Source organism: Quercus lobata, chromosome 3 (genome assembly GCF_001633185.2).
Source record: "Quercus lobata isolate SW786 chromosome 3, ValleyOak3.0 Primary Assembly, whole genome shotgun sequence".
In the NCBI taxonomy this organism is placed as follows: Eukaryota; Viridiplantae; Streptophyta; class Magnoliopsida; order Fagales; family Fagaceae; genus Quercus; species Quercus lobata.
The window spans coordinates 13,629,369-13,652,611 of record NC_044906.1 but is presented as its reverse complement, the minus strand read 5'-3'; the positions used below and the strand labels follow the sequence as shown (position 1 = coordinate 13,652,611).

Sequence of the window (23,243 nt, the reverse complement as noted above, 5' to 3'; positions counted from 1 at the left end):
CAAGTTATTACCCATGACATAAAGGAAAAAGTTAATAAATACCTTAAGAGTAATGACCTAGAAAATATTTTTAGAAATATTTTATAGGTAAAGAAAAAAAAGCTAATCTTTTTTACTATTTTTTTAATATTTTTTATGAAATTAGTATCTAAACTTTCTTAAAATAACTTTTTAGAAATTTTCCTAAAATAAGTCATTAACTCGTTAACAGAACCCTAACATAAAATTTACTATTACATATTGGCCCAACACTTGGGCAATTACATTACTATCTATTTTCTTAAAATCTCTCTCAAGTTGATTCAACAAAGTCATTTGGGGATCTTTTTGAGAGAAATGGGCATTGGTCACTTACACTTTGCAGTCTCAGAATCCCAGACCAGAACCTACAAGCCCCCTATTAAGTCTTCAGGTAACATAATTTCCTGATGGACGAATAGAAAAACTCTATTTTCTTGTCATTTTTTGGAGTTGTAGACAAAATTAAAGGACTAGCATGATAGTGTAATGTGTAATTCTTCTTTATTGACTAAAAATTGAACCCGTTGCTGGTATGTAACACACAAGCCATCTTAATTCATCTAATATGCTAGGGTATGTGACATAGATATAATACGTGTTTAAAAATGATTATGTGCCACTCACGTGTCCAATTCAATACACCACATATCACTCTAATGTTCCATTAGTGCACAAAACTTTGCTCTTTAATGTATGTTAAATATAAAAAAACTTTCATTACCGGTCTTCAGTCTTTACTTGAACACTGTCAATCAAAAAAAAAAAAAATTATGAATTTGAAACCGAATTTCACATTCAATGACAGCCTTAGCAGTGAGCATCTTCTAATTTGAAACTGATGTTTTAACTCCTCAATTGTTGAAGCCCCTCAGCCCACCAATGATATTAGAAGCCATCAGCTCTTTTCATGAAAAAGCTCAGAAAGACTTTACCATCTGATAATGAAAATTCTCTTGAGGAGCATGAGGACAACTCTATCTCTATATGATCCAAGATGAGCTCTTCAGCCATCATTGCTCAGACCAGTGAAGCTATTAACTCACCTGCATTCTACATTCCTTTTGTGTGCCACTAACCCCATAAACAAATGGTGTCTTTCTTCCTTCTTGAGTACAACCTTTAACAGAGAGAGAGTTTTGGGAGGGAATACTTCCCTCCTAAAACCAACCCAATATAGCAAAGGACCAACAAATAAGCCAATTTGACGTACAAAGACAAAACACCAAACTCACCTATGATAAACAAATAGATTTATACAATAAATTTTACCGTCTTTTTCTTTTTCTTTTTTAATGTCACAACACTCCATTGGCCATTGCTAATTTAAATGAAGTTCCCTCTGTTGCTCTGTATGATCTTAACGAAGCATCTTCCACTAAATGATTACTCGGCGTCGTTAAATGAAGTTCCCTCTGTTACTCTGTATGATCTTAGTGAAGCATCTTCCACTAAATAATTACTCAGCGTAGAACAAGCTCTAATACCAAAACTGATGTCGCACAAATTCTCAGCACCTAGGCTGAGAATTTACCTATGAATCATCACCTAGACTTGCTTTAAATCACCGTCAAAAAAGGGGAAAAAATATTAGGAATTCAGCATCTAGGCTTAATTGCTTAGATCAATTCAACATCAGATCATTGAAAATTTTCCAATTAAAATTTCATTCATCATACACTACTCTTTGTAAGAGTACAACAGCATGCATATATGATATCTAAACTACTCATTTATATATATATATAAGCCCAATTATTGAATTATGAAAAGAATTGATAGTAGAAAATTAAATATAGGTATAGCATAAAATAAAATACTAATAACCTAAGCAACTAATAAGACCTAAAATGAAATCCAACGGACCAATAATAATACAACTGAATTCAAAATAAAAATAAATTGTCTTCATGCTCCTTCCATCAACTCCCACACATAATTTTATGGTGACATTTATCAAGTATGACTACATGCAGTTGTAGAATGTGACTATTCGTAGATTTATACACAAATTTTGAATAAGTTAGTATAACATAGCATATAATATGTATCTATAATCAATAGAATTTCAAGAAAAAGAAAATCATAAAAGTAATCTAATGCATTCACCTAAATTCAGAATCTTCATATGATTCAGAGCTCTCATAAGCAGGAGTTTCATAAGCATTGGAATCTTCAGATGCCTCAGAACTCATATATGAAGGAGGAGCCTCATAAGTAGTTGTATCCTCAGAAGATTCAAATTTTTCATAAGCCGGTGTTTCCCGAAGAACACTTTCTGCAGTTTGAACAAGCTGAAGCCAGTAATGCACTCCATTAGCCACATCATATACCATAAGTCCAAACCTACCTCCAACCCAACTGCCCAATTGACTTCCCACAAGATAGCCAAACCTCCCAAACCTTTGCTCTCCAAAAAAACCACCAGCATACGTGCCAAACAATGTTCCAGTGCCTCTGAGGAACCCTTCTGTCATGGTACCACCATAGTATATTGCTTCAAAAAAGTCCCATCCAGAGGAGATAATGGGGCCTATAATGCGCTTGGCTTTCCGGGTTGCCAACTTTGCGGCCTTTGCCCCTTCTTTCTGTGCCTGTTTGGCTGCATCTTTAGGAGCCATCCCCTGTGACAATGCGTCAACTAAGGCATTCTCAACTGCAATATTCCTTGCTTTTTCAACATGAGCAGCTCTAATGTTGTAGAAGTACAGCTTCACGCCCTCTTTCACACCACATGCTACAGTTCCAGAGCCCATGTCGAAACAGTTCAAGAAAGTAAACTTCCCACTTTGAGATGAAGCCTCTTCCCCAACCAGCTGCCGACATTTTTCAGCTATAAAAAGTAAAAGCAAGGTAAAGTTTGTATACTTCTATTAGAACGAAATGCATAACAAAACAACCAAGTGAAGATTCGTAAACATATACAATATAAAATCACAAAACCAATTTAAAGATACAATCAAACACCATTTCTACATATTCTATTCAAAATTATTAGTTAAACACCTTTTGGTTGACAGCTTGGCTCTCTTTTCAGAAACAAAAATTGCCAATAAGGATTCAAAAAACTTTAAATCTTCCTCACAATCCCCTATTTTGCCAAAAGATATGTCACCATAAAGCCATAAAGTAAATGTAGGAACATACTAAAAATTTCTTCCATTATATATATATATATATATATAAACTAAACGCCATCATGAAGTATTCCTAAAGGGATGATAATATGGGAAAGGTCATGGTTGTCCCAAAACAGTTAAATGGAAAATAAGTTATACAAGAAAATGTATAGGATTTTGGTAACAACTGGAACTGCTTCATTCAGAAAGATAAGGAAAACAAAACCAGTCGGATCCAAAAAAATATTAAAATTGCAAAGCTCATCTAGAGTAAAGTCCAACAAACCTATTGTCCAGAGATTATGAAATGGAAGTTGGATCAGAGGGGCTGGTATACAATCAACTGTATGGTAGAACATCAAGGACAAGGATCATATAATTCTACAGTACAACTAATAGAGTTAAGGACAATCAATGTAATCATGTTTTTTTCTTTTTTCAGTAAATGACAATTTATAACCACTCACCATGTTATACCAAAACGATGAAAACATATATTGGTTCCACATAAAGTGCCACAATGTAGCCATCCAACAATGTTGGGAAAATGCCATGAGTGATTCTATCATTCTATGGAAAAATCTCACACACAATAAGCACATGTCCAAGAATGGGAGATTAGTAGTAAACTCCAAAAGATAAAAGAGACTTGTGATGCTTAAGACCTCATGGACAAATCAAAATTTCTATCCCACAAACTTGAGCTCTCTACAACTCTTTCTATTCGTAAACATAAACATCGCTCCAAGAATACCTACTCAATGCACTCCAATTGAGGCCAGAAAGCCAAACCAACATAACAAATAAAGATTCAGACTTTTTTCTTCATTCTTTACTTTCTTTAAATCATTTTCCTCAACATACATGCCTGTATAAAGTATGTAGCATCTTCCATGCTTGCCAAAAAAGAGTAGTATCTTAAAAATTGAAATCAAGTAATAACCATCAACCATAGCTCAAATTATTGCACGGTTTGTGATCCATCTTTCACCATTTCTCTCTAGTTTATACATATACACCTCCAACAATAATAAAGTTTAATATCCTTCAAAGCTCATAATCAAGCCTTTCATTCCAGTTGGTCATAAGCCTGTTAATGCATGAAATTTTTATTATAATCCAATCCAATCATAATCCTAGTGGTCAGGGTAGGAAGGTTTTGATCTATGTATTAAATTAGAGTTCAAATTTGTCCCAGAAATTGATATGACAAGTAATCTATAGTCACATAAAATATGCATATATAAGCCAATCTGATATTCAAATCAAATAGGCTTTTGGAGATGAAGACATTGAGTGGAATTCAAATTGTAATTGACTTTCCACTTAATAAACCAGACTAGGGTCAGCCTCAATCCAGTTAAAATCCAATCCATTTGCAGGCCTAGGTGCCTAGCTGATGATTCCTGCCTACATCACTTGCCGAGACCATTTCAGAACAGCGGGGCTAACTTTAAAACCATTAGCCATGAGTTTTGCAAACTCTTACACAATGTCATATTTGTTGCCATTATCTTCCTTGGCCACAGTAACTTTTGCTCAATGCCTAGGTGGAATAGAGTATAAACTTTCTAGTTACACACGTGGTCCAAAAAGCATTTCTACAAACTATGAAGGGGTCCCTAAGAATAGAGTAGATGGGGAGGTCGTAGGTTCAAAATCCATTAGGTACATACAAAACTTACCAACCAAAAACCCTCTGCCAAATGCCTAGTTATAGAGTTTCAATGTTCAAGTCCCAAAGTTATGAAAAACTGCTCCAACATGGACCACAAACAGCATTAATAAATAATAAATCTAGCAGCCTAGCTATAGTGGGAAAAGGTTTAATAAATAAATAAAAGTCTACGAGCCAAAATTACCTAAATTTATGAAATTTTAAAACTTACAAAACTTCTGAACCATAAGAGCCTTTATATATATATATATATATATATATATTTCTGATCACACACCTCTATAGAAGTAACTATGTAACACAATGACTTCCCAAGTTCCTTACTTTAGTTATTGCCCTTCACTTTCTCATATTTTCTCAGCAACCAAACAGGTGCACAACTCAAGACAACAATACAACAAAGAAATCAAAACCCAAAATTATGAACTTTAGGAACTTACCATTAATGAATCATAAGAGCATTATATATATGATCCCAAAACTTTTGTAGAAGTACCCATTTTCTCAGCAACCAAACAAACGCGTAACAAAATACAACAAAGAAAACAAACAACTTTTGCAGAAGTACCCATGTAACACAACGATTTCTCAAGTTCCTTACTTTAGTCAATTTGCTTCACTTTCTCCCATTTTCTCAGCAACCATATAGGTGCATGACAAAATACAACAAAGGAAGCGAGCAACTTTTGCAGAAGCACCCATACATACATGCATATACACAGCTTTTGGAGAAGTACCCATGCATTCGCTTCAAGTGTAGTGAGTTTACGATCGTAAACATATTGTACTTTTCTTATCAATAAAACTTCTATTACCTATCAAAAAAAGCTCCTTACTTTAGTTAACGCCCCTTAACTTTCTCCCATTTTCTCAGCAACCAAATAGGTGCAAAACAAAATACAACAAAGAAAGCAAGAAATTTTTTACAGAAGCACCCATACATACATACATACATACATACATGCATGCACGCATGCACATACACAATTTTGGAGAAGTACCCATGTAACACAATGTCATCCCAAGTTCCTTACTTTAGTTAATTCCCCTTAACTTTCTCCCATTTTCTCAGCAACCAAATAGGTTCATAACAAAATACAACAAAGAAAGCAATTTGCAGAAGTACCCATACATACGTGCATACATACAAGCATATACACAACTTTTGGAGAAGTACCCATGTAACACAATGACATCCCAAGTTCCTTACTTTAGTTAACTCCCCTTAACTTTCTCCCATTTTCTCAGCAACCAAATAGATGCATAAAAAAATACAACAAAGAAAGCAAATAAATTTTGCTTTAGCACCCATACATACTTACATACATGCATATACACAACTTTTGGAGAAGTGCCCATGCTGATGACATCCCAAACCCATTTTCTCAGCAACCAAATAGGCCCATAACAAAATACAACAAAGAAAGCAAGCAACTTTTGCAGAAGTACCCGTACATACAAGCATATACACAACTTTTGGAGAAGTACCCATGTAACAAAATGACATCCCAAGTTCATAACTTTAGTCAATTCCCCTTAATTTTCTCCCATTTTCTCAGCACCCAAACAGGTGCATAAGCATAACACAACACACACACACACACACACAAACACAGACATAAAATACCTGTGATGCTGAGAGTGATGATACCGACGATGGTTAGCAGAACCTGAACACGGTTACTCTGGAAATCGAAATCCATTACTTCCAGAAAAGCACTCAAAAGCAAAAATCCCCAACCCGAACCCTAATTTCACCAAATCAAAATTTTAGCTAATTTTGTATGTGAATGTGTATATAAATAGAAATTCTCACACAGAGAGAGACCCAAAGCTTGACCAAAGAGAGAAGTAAGAATCTCAACGCTCAAAAGCTTGACTCAAAAGGGAGAATTGGATTCACACGAGTCCAGTGACGAAACGCTGCGTTTTGAATTGAGCTCAAACGTCGTCGTTTATTAACCAATTGGGATGTTATGTAACGGTTCAATTTTTTTTTTCCCACCCTAATATTCTAAAAAATGTTATATTATATTTTGATAATATCGTACTTAATTAGATTTTATCTTCTGTGGGTTTCAGCCTTTCTGGCTGATATAGAAGCTAAAAAAGAGCTTTGCTGTCTTTCTCCTCAAAAATAAAAATAACATAACGAATAACGTATTTTTCTTTCTTAAATAAAAGATCTAAGATTGAAACTATTTTAAAAATATATATATTTTATCTTCTTAAAAAAATTCAATTCTTTGTCCTTAAAATATAAAATTTTCTATATCAATTGTGAGTACCCGAGAATCGAGGAGGAAGTTGGAGGGTCGTAGCATTGACTCGAGAACCGAGGAGTAAGTTGGAAAGTCACAACATCGACGTGGAACTATTGCAAGGCATGGGTCCAAGGAAAGAAGTTGCCCAAGGAGGAGAAGAAACGAATCATGATACTCGGTGGTATTCTAAGTAGAAGCTAGGATCTGAAGAGATTGGAAGTCAGTAGGCAGTAGGGAAGCTTTTGGCCTGATGTAGTCTGTTACGTCCGCATTAAATGATAGATAACAGCTTTATCAGCTGCATTGATGAGAAAGTGACCTAAACAGTGCAAGTCACAGCTAAGCAAGTTCCTTCCACCACCTACTTCAAATGTGAAAGGTAACAAGTGTCAAAAAAAAGAGGGAAGTTTGGTAGGAATAAATGGTGAAGATATGATGAAGGTAGAAGTATATAAGGGAAGGAGAGAGCATTGGAAAAGGGGGCATCGGAAAAGAGAGAAAGAAAACAAAAGAAAGAGCATTGAAAAAAGAAAATGAACAGTACCATTTTTATACAAACCCAGCCTTCTCAGGAGCACCTGTATTGAGCCTTATACTCATTTATTTCTAAATAAATACGAGATTCTTCCTCTTACTAGTCCTCAGGCAAAGCCTATTGTTGTTGTTCTTTCCCACCTCTTACAAATTTTATTAATTTGAGCCAGGTTTGAAAGGCACAACCCATTATTCTAAGTGGGCTTAGGCCACAAATTTTTGGGTCTTTACATCCATCATTCACAAATTTAAAATATTATACATTTTATTCTTTAGTCCACTCTTGTTAAGTTTAAGGCACAAAAATATAACCTAAATAATATCTATAAGGACTCAATTTGTAACGACCCCAAAATGATGTTGGGTTCGCACGTTAAGGGCTCAAACAATATAATTTGTAGAGTGTGGGCTTAAAAGGCTAGGCCTTGGTCACTGGACGGTAGTTAATCATGGTACTCATGGTGGATACGCAGAGACGAGCTAAGGTTGTCAGTGGATCTTGTCCATGAAGCTTCATGTTCTTATTCTTCCTCTCCCTTTTTTTGGGTACCCTGGTTTTCGGCCCCCCATTTTTTGGCGCATAAGCCTTTACATTATATAGCCCTTCTCGGTTGATCCTGACCCTCCATTTGTTGATCAGGCAGATACCTATTCGAGTACCTGTCCCATCAGCCGCCTCCCCCTACTTTCTGTTAGTTGCAATAACCGAAATCACATTGTTCAGGAGTCTTTTCCTATCAATATGGCTAGGACGTTTGTGGGCGCATTCAATGCGGAGGTGACGTCTTTTCCTAGAACCACTCCCACTCCATACCCCCATGTGAGCCTCATTCTATTCGTCTTTTCTTTTGGGGGCGCTTTGGAGGTTGCCTTTGATGACATGTCGCTCTTCCCTTTGAAGTCTTGGGATGCCGAGGACAGGGTCATCCTCGGCTGCATCTCTAGGCTATTTGGTCTTTCACTACTTGTCTTCGGCAACTACTATCCTCGGCGCGGGCCCTGGGTCCTAATGGAAAGTGGGCCGGGTCATAAGTTCTCTGGCCCCATAATGTCATTTATTTTATCCAAAACTATAATTTAAGTTCTACTTTTCCATCTAGAAAATATGTATTATGTTACATTTTAGTGAGGAAAATAGGACGTATACTATATTTTAAGAATGAAAATAATATTTATTCCTTTAATTGTTATTATTTTTTACTTTAAAAAGTTCAAAATTTTCTAATTTAAGATATTTAATAAATCTCACAAAATATAAGAAATAAGTATAAATAAAGAAGATGGATTTGTATCTTTTAAAGTTAGCCACTTATCTTATAAAAACAATAAATAAATAAAAAGGGTTAGCCACCCAAGTCAACCAACATGGTTAAGGAAATAGTCCTCTTTAGTTAGATGCGTCAAGTTATCTTCAAATTTGTTAGTTTTTATGGAAGAGGTTCTGCAAGATGTTGAGTTTGTATTACAAGTCGATTTGGCTAATTTTTGATAATGAAAATTAAGTTTTTCCGTCCTTAAAAATTTTTAAAAAAATAAATAAAAAAGGAAAACGGAAAAGGGACAAATTTTTAACTTCATATAACTGTGAAAGAATGACCACATTAACAGTAATTCACTAATTCTAAAGTAGGATAGTGATAATTGCAAATGTTGATACATAAGGGACTAGAATGATAGCCTAAATGTTAAAGGTAATTTTAACTTTAAGCAAACCATTTTTTTTTTCTTTTTGGGTCCTCCCCAAAATATTGTTCTTCATCACCTTTATATGTGAGCCTTTATTTATTTATTTAATAAGTAATGGATATTTTATTCAAATCATAAATTAATTAAAAAAAAAAAAACTTCATATGCAAGCCTGTTTCTTCTTTTAAACACCCCCCTCCCCTCCCTTTTTCCCCCTACTTGTGTTATTTTTTTATTCAAAAGAAAAAGGTTATAGAATCTATTCGACCTAATCTTGAAGAATAGAGATTAAAAATAAATATATAAATAAATAAAAACAGACACACACATTAATTTTGGGATTGAGTAATGCATACTCATATTATCACAGTTGTATAATTTTTTGAGTCACTCATTTATGTTTAACTTTAGTCATGAACTTATTAAATTCCTCATGGTACTTCTTATACGGCACCTAGATTCAAAACCCAATTCTCTCTTCAAATGAGAAAGTTGGTAAGAATTCACAAAGCATAATTGTTGGCTGCTAAACAAGTCTGCTATATTCATCATTAATACAAATAATAACACTTATCATATATATATATATATATATATAATAACAAGTCGTACTAAATTTTTATGGTTTAGCCCACATGGTAAACAAATTCTCAACACAAAGTTTGGCATCAACTTGGTATTAGAATTTGAAAATTATTAAAGAACAAAAAAAAGACTATATTCATGATGGCCCAACATTCAAAGCTGACATGATAGGTTGTGATTGGTGTAACAGTCAACTAACACTCAATGAAGGATCAGAGACAATGGAAATGTCCGTGGCAAACTGATTATTTGCTGCTTTGTTTGTGATTGGCACAAAAGCCTTCCAGCATTCGACAAAGGACCAAATGGGGTAGGGAATGTCCACAGCTATTAACTATACTCTACCAAAGTTTATAAAGCATGATAGGTTGTAAGAGGAAGCAGACCAACATTCAGAAGCGGATCATAATCTTTGGTACTATAAATGGTTAACCAATATCATCCTTCAGATTGGGCAATTTATACTTTTATAGATAGCAACCTTGTTTGTTAACTCGAACTTCTTCTGAGCCACAAGCAAATGATGCTCTACATATGATTGACATAGCACTGTATATTGCCATTTGGTCCCTGCTCATCTCACTGATCAAGTTTGCAACCAGCTGACATCATCATTTCTCAGATTCTTTATGAACTTCTGCTTGTTCATTCTTGATCGCTTGCAAATTCACCAATGGAAAGCACCTGCTAAGAGATGAAAAATACATTAATGCAAACGAAAGTGAACTCAAAATATGTCATAGGATAAACAAAATTAACAGTAATGCAGTCATCTCTTTCTGATCTGGGTCTTACTTTCTTCTTACCAGTTGAAAGCTTGTACAGGTGGGCCTGCATTTGAGTTACATAAAAATGAGACTATGAAAATAATGAATTAGGGACCTTTAACATCATCAAGAATTTGATTCAGGGTTATAATTTAGGGATGAGTATCGGATACTCATGAGAACTGTGGATTGGCTCCTCACAGATGGAGTCCAAATAAATATGAAACATAAACCAAATAACCCAAAAGAAAACGGTATTTTCTTTTTCAAGCCTTACCAAATAGAAATTATGACTTTAGTCACAGCAGTCTCATAATTCAAACTGAAATACTAGTCTGCAGTCATAGTCTGCAGTCATTTTCTCCAATTAATTTTGGAAATATTGCTGCTCAGTTCCAATGCCATTCTAGCAGAAACTATGGCATGAAATGAGCAACCCATTCCAGGAACAACATTGCAAAATGTAGGAAAAATCACACAATATGCCCCATGTAACAGCTACATGATTTGATTTCATAAGAAGGAAAACCAAAAAGAACACAGCTTACATCAAACTAAATGATAAGCTTTCCAATAGACACAAACATAAAATCACTAATCAAAGAGAGAGAGAACAAAATGAAAAGAAGAAGAAATTAACACATTCAATGTGTGTCCTCTCTTAATGAGATTATCACAAGTAAGGATCTCCCCACGCTACCATCCAAACAAAGAAATCAATCCCTAGAGTTCAAGAAACAAGATACTAACAACAAAAACGATGACGACAAAGTCTTAATCCCAAAACTTTGGAGGTTGGTTATGGATCGTCGAGGCTAATTGGGGTTGGACCACATGTATTCTTTTCCAAAATTCTATCCTATACAAAAACATACTCTATAGTTCCCTTAATTAAAAGTGATACAATCCTCTCTTTCTGATCCAGTTCTAATTTTCTTTTTATAAGTTGAAAGTAATTGATATTGATAGCCACCATTGAGTTGCATAAAAATGAAAGGAATTAATTGACAATTTTCCAATTAAAATTTAATTCATCATAAACTTGTCTTTGTAAGAGTATAATAGCATGCATATATGATATTTAAAATACTAATTTATTAAAAAAATGATATATAAACTACTAGAACTAAAACCTAATCCTAATTGACTTGGATCAAGGCCCAATTATTGAATTATGAAAAATAATTCATCTTAGAAAATTAAATATAGCATAAAATAAAATACTAATAACCTAAGCAACTAATAAGACCTAAAATGAAATCCAATGGACTAATAATATAAATACAATTGAATTCAAAATTAAAATAAATTATCTTCATGCTCCTTCCACCAACTCCCACACATAATTTTATTATGGTGACATTAATCAAGTATGACTACAAACAGTTGTACAACAAGACTATTTGTAGATTTATACACAAATTTTAAAAAAGCTAGTATAACATAGTTTATAATGCATCTATAATCAACAGAATTTCAAGAAAAAGAAAATCATAAAAGTAACCTAATAAATTCACCTCAATTCAGAATCTTCATATGATTCATTGCTCTCATAAGCAAGAGTTTCATAAGCATTGGAATCTTCAGATGCCTCAGAACTCATATATGAAGGACAGAAGGAGGAGCTTCATAAATAGCTATGTCCTCAGAAGCTTCAAATTTTTCATAGGCCGGTGTTTCATGAAGAGCAATTTCTGCAGTTTGAACAAACTGAACCAAGTAATGCACTCCATTAGCCACATCATATACCATAAGTCCAATCCTACCTCCAACCCAACTGCCCAATTGACTTCCCACAAGATAGCCAAACCTCCCAAACCTTTGCCCTCCAAAGAAACCACCAGCATGCAGGCCAAATGATGTCCCAGTGCCCTGAGGAACCCTTCTGTCATGGTACCACCATAGAATATTGCTTCAAAAAAGTCCCATCCATAGGAGATAATAGGGCCTATAATGCGCTTGGCTTTCCAGGTTGCCAACTTTGCAGACTTTGCCCCTTCTTTCTGTGCTTTTATGGCTGCAACTTTAGCTGCCATCCCCTGTGACAATGCATAAACTAAGGCATTCTCAATTGCAATATGCCTTGCTTTCAACATGAGCAGCTCAAATGTTCTAGAAATACAGCTTCACACCCTCTTTCACACCACATGCTACAGTTCCAGAGCCCATGTCTAAACAGTTCAAGAATGTAAACTTCCCACTTTGGGATGAAGCCTCTTCCCTAACCAGCTACCGACATTTTTCAGCTATAAACAGTAATAACAAGGTAAAGTTTGTATACTTCTATTAGAAGAAAATGCATAACGAAACAACCAAATGAAGATTCATAAACATAAACAACAGAAAACCTCAAAACCAATTTAAAGATACAATCAAACACCATTTCTACATATTCTATTCAAAATTATTACTTAAACGCCTTTTGGTTGACAACTTGGCTCTCTTTCTAGAAACAAAAATCATCAATAAGAATTCAAAAAATTTTAAATCTTCCTCACAATCCCCTACTTAACCAAAAGATATGTCACCAGAAAGTAAATGTAAGAACTTATTAAAAAATTTCTTCTACTATATATATAGGTTGATAATATGGGAAGGGTTATGTTTGTCCCAAAACAGTTAAATGGAAAATAAGTAATACAAGAAAACATATAGGATTTTGGTAACAACTGGTGCTACTTCATTCAGAAAGATAAGGAAAACGAAACCAGTTGGATGCAAAAAATGTGTAAAATTGCATTAGCTCATCTAGAGTAAAGTCCAACAAACCTATTATCCAGAGATTATTAAATGGAAGTTGGATCAGAGGGGCTGGTATACAATCAACTATATGTAGAACATCAAGGACAAGGATCATATAATTCTACAATCCAACTAATAAATTAAGGACAATCAATGTAATCGTGATTTTTTTTTTTTTTTTTTTTTTTAAGTTGAAAGTAATTGATATTGATAGCCACCATTGAGTTGCATAAAAATGAAAGGAATTAATTAGTGACCATTAACATCATCAAGAAATTGATTCAGAATTCTTCCTATGATCTACATTACACAGGATTTTCAGCTAGAGGTTTAGACATGCACCTGAATTGGACAGGCATGACAAGTCCTCAAAAACTTGAATGGTGTGGGAAAATATTCCTTGTGGGGAAAATGAAGCACATGTACTGTGGTCTAGTCTTCTAAAACTGCAACAATCTTAACAAATAATTTAGATATGTATAACTTGTGACAGTGAGGTTGCATTCTACCATTTTGTTGTATCAGTGTGCCCCATGATACATCAGTCACAGTGATAACAATTCATTTGTCAATTCAATGTTCAATTTCCAACAGAGACATTATATAGATGCCCTTCTATATCTGGAACAAAACCTTTCTCCATCATTTCCTCTCTTACTACTTCATAAGTAGTCCGATTTGGGTTCAAACCTCTTTCTAGCATCTCATTAAGAAGCCTGTTTGCATCTTCCAGCTTGCCCTTCTTACAAAAACCTTTAATCAACACGTTGTAGGTTACCACATTTGCCTGCCTCCCTTCCTTCTCCATCCGTGTTTTTACATTCACTGCTGCCTTGAGGTTACCTTCCATACAATAGCCATCCATCAAAGTATTGTATGTCACGTGACTTGGGCTCAAACCCATCTTAAATATCTCATTCAAGAGCCTTGCTGCCTTTCTTGATTCCCCTTCCTTGCACAGTGCATCTATAATTATATTATATGTTACAAGATCAGCTCTCAATCCCTTACCCTCCATATCAGTTATAAGTTTCCTGGCTGCTTCTATATCCCCCTTTCTACACAAACCTGCAATTAAGCAATTATAGGTCGAAACATCAGGGAAAATCCCCTTCTCTAACATTGAACTTTGCAGCACAATGGCTTCCTCTATTATCCCATTCTTACAACAAGCATCAATCAATGTATTATACGTTATAGCATTAGGAGCTAACCCTTGTTTCCTTATATCATCAAACAACTCTCTAGCTTCCTTAATCATTTTCTTCTTACAAAACCCATTTATAAGCACATTAAAAGTAACAACATTCAGCTTCACACCCGAGCCCAACATTTCATTCCGCAAACTAATAGCCTCATCAAGCTGCCCACCACAACAAAGGCCATTAATCAATGAGTTATACGTGATCATATTGGCTCTTAAACCCTGCCTTTGCATTTCCTCAAACACCTTTTTTGCAGCTGCAACATTCTCATCCTTACAAAACCCGTCAATCAAAATATTATAAGTCACCTCATTCGGGCAAACTTGATTCGCCACCATGTCCTTCAAAATGGATTCAGCCTTATACATTTTTCCTACCCTACCCATCTTGCAATACCCATCAATGAGAGTATTATACGTAACCACATTTGGCAAAAACCCCCACGCCTTCATGTCCTCAATAACATCCCCAGCCTTATTCAACTTCCCAACCTTACACAACCCATTAACCACAACATTAAATGTAATCACATCAGGCTCAATCTTCCTCCTCCTAATCTCCTTATACACATATTCCACATCCCCAATTGCACTCTCCTTCACCAAACCACTTAACAATGGATTACATGAAAACACAGACAACCTAAACCCATAATCCCCAGCTCTCTTAAACACCTCCAACCCCAAATGGGTCTTCCTATTTCTCGCATACGCTAACACTAACATATCAACTATCATTGAATTAGCACAAAAACTATTGCCACTCATTGAAACCACATGTAAAATCAAAGAATTGGAATGAAAGTTCTCAACTTTAACAAAACTATCTAATAAAGCTCTCATCTTTGAGTACTTTTTGGCATTGGCAAGTGAGTGCAAGAGTCTAAAAGAGAGCTCGAGAGGGTGTGAGAGTCTGAACTCTTTCTGGGACCAGTTGAAGTACCTGAGAGTGAGCTCTGGGTCAGCCTCTGAGCTGAGCAAGTGGTGGAGAAGTGTGGTGGAGCTTGTGGGGTTGAGTTTGAGATGGGTCTTCAGCTCTGACCAGTGTTGCTTTGATATGAGCTCTGAGAGAGATGGGATGTTGAGAGATTGTGAGGTTGGGGTTGTTGCAGTGGAGTCTGGAGAGCAAAAAGGCCTGGAACTCTGTTTGTTTCTCGTGAAAATGGAAACTTTCCCATGTAGAAAATTGACTTGGAAGAGCTTTGATCTTGAATTCATAGAGATATTCTGAAACTGTGGCAGAGAGAGATGACTGAGAAAAACGAATAGAAGCCGATAATTGAAACTGTGGTCAAGAGAATACGTTGGGAGAGGCCACCGCAGGGCTGGAAGAAACTCAACAAGGATGGGGCTTTTAATGGTGATATTGGGCTGGCTGGGTGTGGAGGCGTTGTTAGAGATGATAGGGGCCGGTGGGTTAATGGTTTTAGCAAACGGATTGGGCTTACTAATAGTTTTGAGGCAGAATTGTCGGGGCTTAGGGGGGCTGTTGTTACGATGTAACCTCGATATATCCTACCTTTTTTGCTAACCCTCAATATATTCTACCTTCTGATTGAACTAGATGCTAAAGTTATCGTGAAATTATTAGGTAATCCTCTATATGTTAATAATGTCATCTCCCTTGTTTCGGATGATTGCATGCTGATGGTTTCCCGCTTCCAACAAATTCGGATCAAGTATTGCTTTAGAGAAGCGAATAGATGTGCTGATAGTCTTACTAAAATGAGTTTCATTTAAGATGTTGATTTTTCTAATTTTCTTCTTTTGTTAATCTACCTATGGACATGATTAATGTTTATGAGGATGATCTCAATGGGATGTATTTTAATAGTATTTGTCTTGAACCTATTGTTCTTTCTTAGTTATTAATTTAATCATCTTTTCACCCCCAAAAAAAAGAGAGTTTTTATTATTATTTATTTTTATAAGTATTGAGAAGTTAAGAAACAATGGGACTCCCATCCTTTTAAAAAAAATTAATTAAAACAAAACGAAATATAAATGATGAAATGACAAAAATGACCTCAAGAGGTGAGCTTATTACCCAAAGTGCCCTAAAGCTCATTCAATGTGTAGCAATCCATTTTTATTTTCCCCGATGAATAATGATAATTTAATTTCATTGCTTTGGTGGTATTGAGTAATATTGATTATTGAGGCTACCTATATCTCTAGTTACATCTCTAATAAACTTTTGTGTTAAGGGTAAGGATTGGGTCTAGTGTTCAATTGTATTGGACTCATTAAAATAATGACATGTGGTTAAAAGTGGACACCTATTATTATCTCAACAAATCCAATTCATTAGATGCACTGACCTAACCCAAGTCCTTATACTAAAGTCATTTTTTTTTTTATGATGATGATGGGAACAGTCAAGTTTTTTTTTTTTTTTTGAGAAACAACAGTCAAGTTTTTTATTTGCATATTTACACCAGAAAATTTAAAACATAGTTTCTTTCTTTAAGTGACTTCCCACTACTCTACTTCGTTACTGTTGTTTTATCTCTCACATTAAGCTTATGTGGTTGCACGATTTTCTTGGCCCAAATTCTAATGATCAGGCTTTGACCCAAGACGCAACCCACAATGAATGTTCGTAGAGAATGGGTGAAAGAACTTGGCTTCAGTGAGCCTGTTCGGTCGAATGCATGGATAAGGTGGTTGCAGAAGATAAAAGACACGGGAAAGATTTCTCAAGTCTCCTTATATTCCTTTTCTCTTTAGGTCTTCATACAGTTTTTTCCGTCCCCTTCTTTGGGGGACTGCATTACATTATATAGCTCTCCTTCTTTCATCTCAACCTTACACCTGTTGATCATCTAAGCATCCACTTGAGCGCCTGTCCCATCAGCCGCCCTCACCACTCCCTTTGTGAGTTGCAGAGGCCAAGGAGGTACTGTTCAGGGGTCTTTTCCTCATTAATGCAGCCAAGAGGTTGGTTGGGGCGCAATTAATGTGGTGGTAGCTTTTCGAGGGATATTTTGGATTTTATTCATTTTATATGTCTGGAGGGTGAACTGAATTGGCTGGGGATGGCTCTTGGTCTGGGCTTCGTGATGTCCGAGGAGGAGTTTCTCCTCAGACAGGCTTCCTGGGCGTTGCTGGGATTGAGTAACGCTTCATGTGTGGCCTCTCCTCGGAAAGGACGCTCCTCGGATGGGCCTGGATTTGGAGTGACCCATTATTTTTGGGCCGGGCCCCACAATAGCCCCTCAAAACTCCGGTTTTTATCTCCTTCCGAGGAGAAAAGCGGGGTTTTGATGTTAATGAGTGGATAGGGATAAGGAGGACCTGGGGCGCGTGTGCAGATCGTGACCTTTGACGTGCCACAATTTTCGAGGCGTGGCCATTAATTTCTGGAGGCGTTATGTTCCCTTCATCCAACGGTGCGGCGCGGATCGAACGACCATCGTTCATTCGCGTATTTTTAGGCAGGAGTGATTTCCTCTCTCTCCTCCTGACTATATAAGGCGTCAGGGGGGGTTCAGTTCCTTCTTTTATCTGCGTTTCATAAACCTCAAAGGGCTCCAGAGATCTACAGCGAAACCCAGAGACATACAAGCACTTGCGCCCTTTACGCCGCCGTGACCATTTTCTGCGAAACGTCTCGTCTACGAGTGATTTCCAGGCATCCCATCAAGCGTTTTGTGAAGGTACCAGTACATTTCGCTCATCTCGTCGTTTCAATTCTCTCCTCGGACCCTTCTTTTCTGCTCAGTCTTTACTTTCGTTTCCCAGTTCAGTTCAGATGGGTAGGTTCGAGAAACTAGTAAATACTCCGGCCGCTATGGAGGTCTTTAGGGCTAAATACCGCATCCCCCCGGGGGTTGGGCTGCGGTACTGTCCTCTTGAAGGAATAGTGACAGATAAACGTCTGGGAGAAGTTGTCATCCCCATGATTGCTTTCATAGAGGGAGGGATGACACTTCCCATGCGTAGGATTACCAGGGAATACTTGTTCAACCATAGGTTGGCGCCGCAACAGTGTGCCCCAAATATGTTCAAGATATTAGGCTGTGTAGATGTCCTAGATGAGCGGATGAACCTAGGCCTTACTTGGCACGATGTGGCCTATCTGTACGAGTGTCACCGCCTCGGGGATGAGGGGTATTATCTTAAATCCCGGAACGAGGACGTTAGGTTGATCTCTTGTCTCCCGGTATCCAATAAGACCGTGAAGAATGACTTCCTCATTGCTTCTGGGGAGTGGTTCGACGGTATTCATTGTCCAACTCGGGCAGGAAACCCAGGTGCGGCGTCCTTTAGGATCGGTCCTTGTTAGGAGAGGAATTAGTGTTGAGGGTTTATTTTTACTGCTTTCCTTATAACTGGTAGATTTCTTGAACTAACCCCACTCTTCTTGGTTGTTTGCAGATAAATCTCACGTAGCTCCTCGGCTTAGCCTTGTGAACGTGCCAGCGTTGAACTACCTTCTTAGGTCGGAGATTTACGTTTCCGAGGACGGACAGTTGCGTGCGGCTCATCTAGTTTTGGGCTATCAACCTTTAAGCAGCTCTTTCCAGGCGATCGGTCACGCTATAAGGGCTGGCAGTCCGAGGCTGGCCAGGATTGACGTGTCCAAGGACGGGTTCCTAGCCGACCACGATTTACCGCCAGTTGTGTTGCCCGGTGTTAGAAATCCCTACTTGGCAGAGCAGTTACCTCCGCCAGACGAGCCTGGCGTTGCCGTTCAAGTTGAAGAAGAAGCTGAGTCGTCTCGTCTCTCTCTTGAGGAAGAGATAGACGAGTTCCATTTTGAGGAGGAAGTCCAGCAATCCCCCTTAGCGGAATTTTCCGATCCCGAAGGAGAGCGGGATCGACATTCGGCAGTTGGTGCTCCTTCCCTTGTTATCTGCTCGGACGATACTTCGGACGAAGAGACGGAGCCCATGGCAGGAAAGGGAAAATCTCTGAAGGAGCTGTTGGGTTCCAGAGGGAAAGGCCAATCATCGAAGGGACCACCTCCACCACAAGCCAAGGCCCTTCCTCCCGTGGTCCCTCAAGGAACTTTGGAACCTGGTCTCAAGGTCAATCCGGACCTGAAGAAGAAGAGACCGGTTGACACCCCTGAGGAGGGTGAGGTGGCTGCTCAGCCCACCAAGCAGCAGAAGACTGCTCGGGCTCCAAGGAGCAGAAGGGGCAATTCCTCGGAGAGTAGGGACGAGGAGAGCCTTGCGGATGTACGGGTTACTCCGCGTGTATGGAGCCCCAAATTGGAGTTGGAGGGGGTTGCAATCCCTTACAATGCCTCGATCAGAGAGTACAACCGCGGCCGAGCTGGGTACGTGGCTGAGGCCTTAGAGCAGCCCCTGCTCCTTCCTCGGGACATGGAGGCTTACAGGCGTTTCTCTCAGTCCGAGATCTTCCTATCCCTTAAAAGGGATCTCGCGATGGTAAGTGATCCTTCTACTGTTTCATTAACTCTTTTGATCTCGTTAGATATTTTTAAAGCATTTTGGTTTTGTCTGTAGATTACTCAGCAGGTATTTGTGGCTGAGGAATTCTGCCGAAGTGAACGTAATCGGACTGAGGTCGAGATCCAGGCTCGGACGGAGGTGGAGAAGACCTTGGGGTCCCTCAGGCACGATCACCTTATACTCACGAACGAGTTCAAGGAGTCGGAGCACCGGCGCAAGAGTGCAGAATCTGGTCTGAAGAGCGCCGAGACCCAGGCGGAGGACCAGCGCAAGGAGCTATACTCGACGCAGCTCAACCTTGTCACCGAGAAGCAGGCAGTGCAGGATCTCAAAACTGCCTTGCAAAAGGTCGAGGATGAACTGAGAAGGGTCAAAGAGGAGGCTCAGCTGATCCGAGAGGCTACAGAGGCTGAGAAGAATGCTGCTCGCCAGCTTGGGGCTGAGGAGACGGAGGCCAGGCTATCAGAGGAGGTCCCCGAGGTGTGCAGGGATTACTGCAGTATCTCCTGGGCTCATGCTCTCGATGCTGCAGGAGTTCCTGCGGATTTGGCACTAAGACTGCCCGAGAACATCTTCTACCCTCAGGAGATCCGAGCGAATCCTGAAGGTGCCCAAGTGACTTCAGAGCAGGATTTGGCGGCGCCTGATACCGCCCTTGTGCCTGAGATAACGAAGAGTCCTGCCGTAGACTCAGTCGTTGAGGCTCCTCCTCCTCAGCCCGAGCAGAAGGAAGATCCCCCTGTTGAGGCTTAGTCTTTTAGGCTTTTGTTTTTTGTACTCTTTCTTTCTTTTTCTTTTTTTATGAGAGCCGTCCTGTTTTTCCATTTTTTGTAAGGACCTCTCTTTCCAGTGTACTCGAAATATTAATCTGGAATGTTAGTTTGGCTCTCTATGGATGTATGCCAGTAGCGTTTTACTTTAAATACTTGCAATGATGCAGATATGGCTCTCGATGGATGTGTGCAGCGCATAGAAATGATTTCCTTTAAGCGATAATCTCCCGATCTGTCACAAGTAATAGTTTCCCCTAAGTCTGTGGTCCGAAGTGCCATGCAGGACTTAGGTTCTGTTTAGAACTTATGCGATTCTGCTTTTTTGTACTTGGTTTCCCTATAGGCTTGAGTCCGAGGACCATGCAAGACCTTGGTTCTGTCCAGGACTTACGCGATTTTTCTTTTTGTACTTGGTTTTCCCATAGGCTTGAGTCCGAGGACCATGCAAAACCTTGGTTCTGTCCAAGACTTACGCGATTTTTCTTTTGTAATTGGTTTCCCCATAGGCTTGAGTCCGAGGACCATGCAGACTTGGTCTGTCCAAGACTTACGCGATTTTTCTTTTCGTACTTGGTTTCCCCATAGGCTTGAGTCCGAGGACCATGCAAGACCTTGGTTCTGTCCAAGACTTACGCGATTTTTCTTTTCGTACTTGGTTTCCCCATAGGCTTGAGTCCGAGGACCATGCAAGACCTTGGTTCTGTCCAAGACTTACGCGATTTTTCTTTTCGTACTTGGTTTCCCCATAGGCTTGAGTCCGAGGACCATGCAAGACCTTGGTTCTGTCCAAGACTTACGCGATTTTTCTTTTCTGTACTTGGTTTCTCTATAGGCTTGAGTCCGAGGACCATGCAAGACCTTGGTTCTGTCCAAGACTTACGCGATTTTACTTTTCGTAATTGGTTTCCCCATAGGCTTGAGTCCGAGGACCATGCAAGACCTTGGTTCTGTCCAAGACTTACGCGATTTTCTTTTCGTACTTGGTTTCCCATAGGCTTGAGTCCGAGGACCATGCAAGACCTTGGTTCTGTCCAAGACTTACGCGATTTTACTTTTCGTACTTGGTTTTCCCATAGGCTTGAGTCCGAGGACCATGCAAGACCTTGGTTCTGTCCAAGACTTACGCGATTTTCTCTTTCTGTACTTGGTTTCCCCATAGGCTTGAGTCCGAGACCATGCAAGACCTTGGTTCTGTCCACAGACTTACGCGATGTTTACTTTTCTACTTTGGTTTTCCCATAGGCTTGAAGTCCGAGACCATGCAAGACCTTCGGTTCTGTCCTAACCTTACGCGATTTTTCTTTTCTGTAATTGGTTTCCCCATAGGCTTGAGTCCGAGGACCATGCAAGGCCTTGGTTCTGTCCAAAACTTGTAGTTTTTTCTTTTCTGTACTTGGTTTCCCCATAGGCTGGAGTCCGAGGACCATCTTGAGTCCGAGGACCATGCAAGACCTTGGTTCTGTCCAAGACTTACGCGATTTTTCTTTTCTGTACTTGGTTTCCCCATAGGCTTGAGTCCGAGGACCATGCAAGACCTTGGTTCTGTCCAAGACTTACGCGATTTTTCTTTTCGTACTTGGTTTTCCCATAGGCTTGAGTCCTAGGACCATGCAAGACCTTGGTTCTGTCCAAGACTTACGCGATTTTTCTTTTTCTGTACTTGGTTTTCCCATAGGCTTGAGTCCGAGGACCATGCAAGACCTTGGTTCTGTCCAAGACTTTACGCGATTTTTCTTTTTTTTCCCATAGGCTTGAGTCCGAGGACCATGCAAGACCTTGGTTCTGTCCAAGACTTACGCGATTTTTCTTTTCTGTACTTGGTTTCCCCATAGGCTTGAGTCCGAGGACCATGCAAGACCTTGGTTCTGTCCCAAGGACACGTCCTTTCGGGGCTCTTGTGTTGTTTGGCCGGGATGGCCACTTGACGGGTGCAGTAGGTGACGTAGCTTTCCTTCTCGGTCCAACTGATCTAGGTGATTCCATAGATTCCTGCAGTCCTCAGTAGTATGCCCATGATCCTGATGATAGTGGCAGTACAGGTTCCGGTTACGCCTGGAAGAGTCTCCGGCCATCTTTCCTGGCCACCTGAAGTAGGGCTCATTCCGTACTTTCTCCAACACTTGTTGTACTGGCTCCCTGAATACGGCATTCACTGCCTGCGGGTTGCTCTGGCCCGCCTGTCGCGAAAAATCTCTCCTCGGCTGCCCAGGATTGTGCCGTTCCGACCTGAAGTCGTTTGCTTTGGGGGGGATAACTTTATCCTTACCCCTCCCTTGCAGTTGATCTTCCTCCACTCTTTTGTACTTGTTAATCCTATCCCTCAGCTGATCGATGTTGGCAACTGGTTTACCAGTGAGGGATTTCCTCAAGCCATGGTCGGTAGGGAGCCCGCTCTTGAATGTGCTGATAGCGACCGCATCATGGTTGTCATCCAGGTCGTTGTACACCTC

General features: G+C 39.0%; 2 protein-coding genes and 1 pseudogene across 3 annotated transcripts; all 3 read right to left on the bottom strand.

Annotated features, from left to right (window-relative positions):
* Positions 1 to 1,910: 1,910 nt before the first annotated feature.
* On the bottom strand, positions 1,911 to 6,714 carry LOC115981485. The gene is made up of 2 exons (XM_031103658.1): positions 6,443 to 6,714; positions 1,911 to 2,851 (listed from the first exon to the last, which is right to left on the bottom strand). The coding sequence occupies exons 1-2, from the start codon at positions 6,516 to 6,518 to the stop codon at positions 2,124 to 2,126; spliced, it is 804 nt and encodes a 267-aa protein (XP_030959518.1). The 5' UTR covers positions 6,519 to 6,714; the 3' UTR covers positions 1,911 to 2,123.
* LOC115981484 (pentatricopeptide repeat-containing protein At1g09820-like) lies at positions 2,798 to 16,039 on the bottom strand. 2 transcript variants are annotated; one of them, XM_031103657.1, is made up of 2 exons: positions 13,736 to 16,039; positions 2,798 to 2,851 (listed from the first exon to the last, which is right to left on the bottom strand). In XM_031103657.1, exon 1 carries the CDS (start codon positions 15,813 to 15,815, stop codon positions 13,974 to 13,976), a length of 1,842 nt encoding a protein of 613 aa, XP_030959517.1. In that variant the 5' UTR covers positions 15,816 to 16,039; the 3' UTR covers positions 2,798 to 2,851; positions 13,736 to 13,973. The 2 variants fall into 2 exon arrangements, with proteins under 2 accessions (XP_030959517.1, XP_030959516.1); XM_031103656.1 differs by lacking the exon at positions 2,798 to 2,851 and adding an exon at positions 12,810 to 12,897.
* LOC115980364 lies at positions 12,225 to 13,034 on the bottom strand (annotated as a pseudogene).
* Positions 16,040 to 23,243: the final 7,204 nt, after the last annotated feature.

What these genes read in the sequence shown, in the direction of transcription:
- LOC115981485 (XM_031103658.1), bottom strand. Translation starts at nt 6,518, where the DNA reads ATGGATTTCGATTTCCAGAGTAACCGTGTTCAGGTTCTGCTAACCATC. An exon ending in CATCACTCTCAGCATCACAG is followed by an intron (nt 2,852 to 6,442) that starts GTATTTTATGTC and finishes TACTTTTTATAG; the next exon opens with CTGAAAAATGTCGGCAGCTG.
- LOC115981484 (XM_031103657.1), bottom strand. Translation starts at nt 15,815, where the DNA reads ATGAATTCAAGATCAAAGCTCTTCCAAGTCAATTTTCTACATGGGAAA.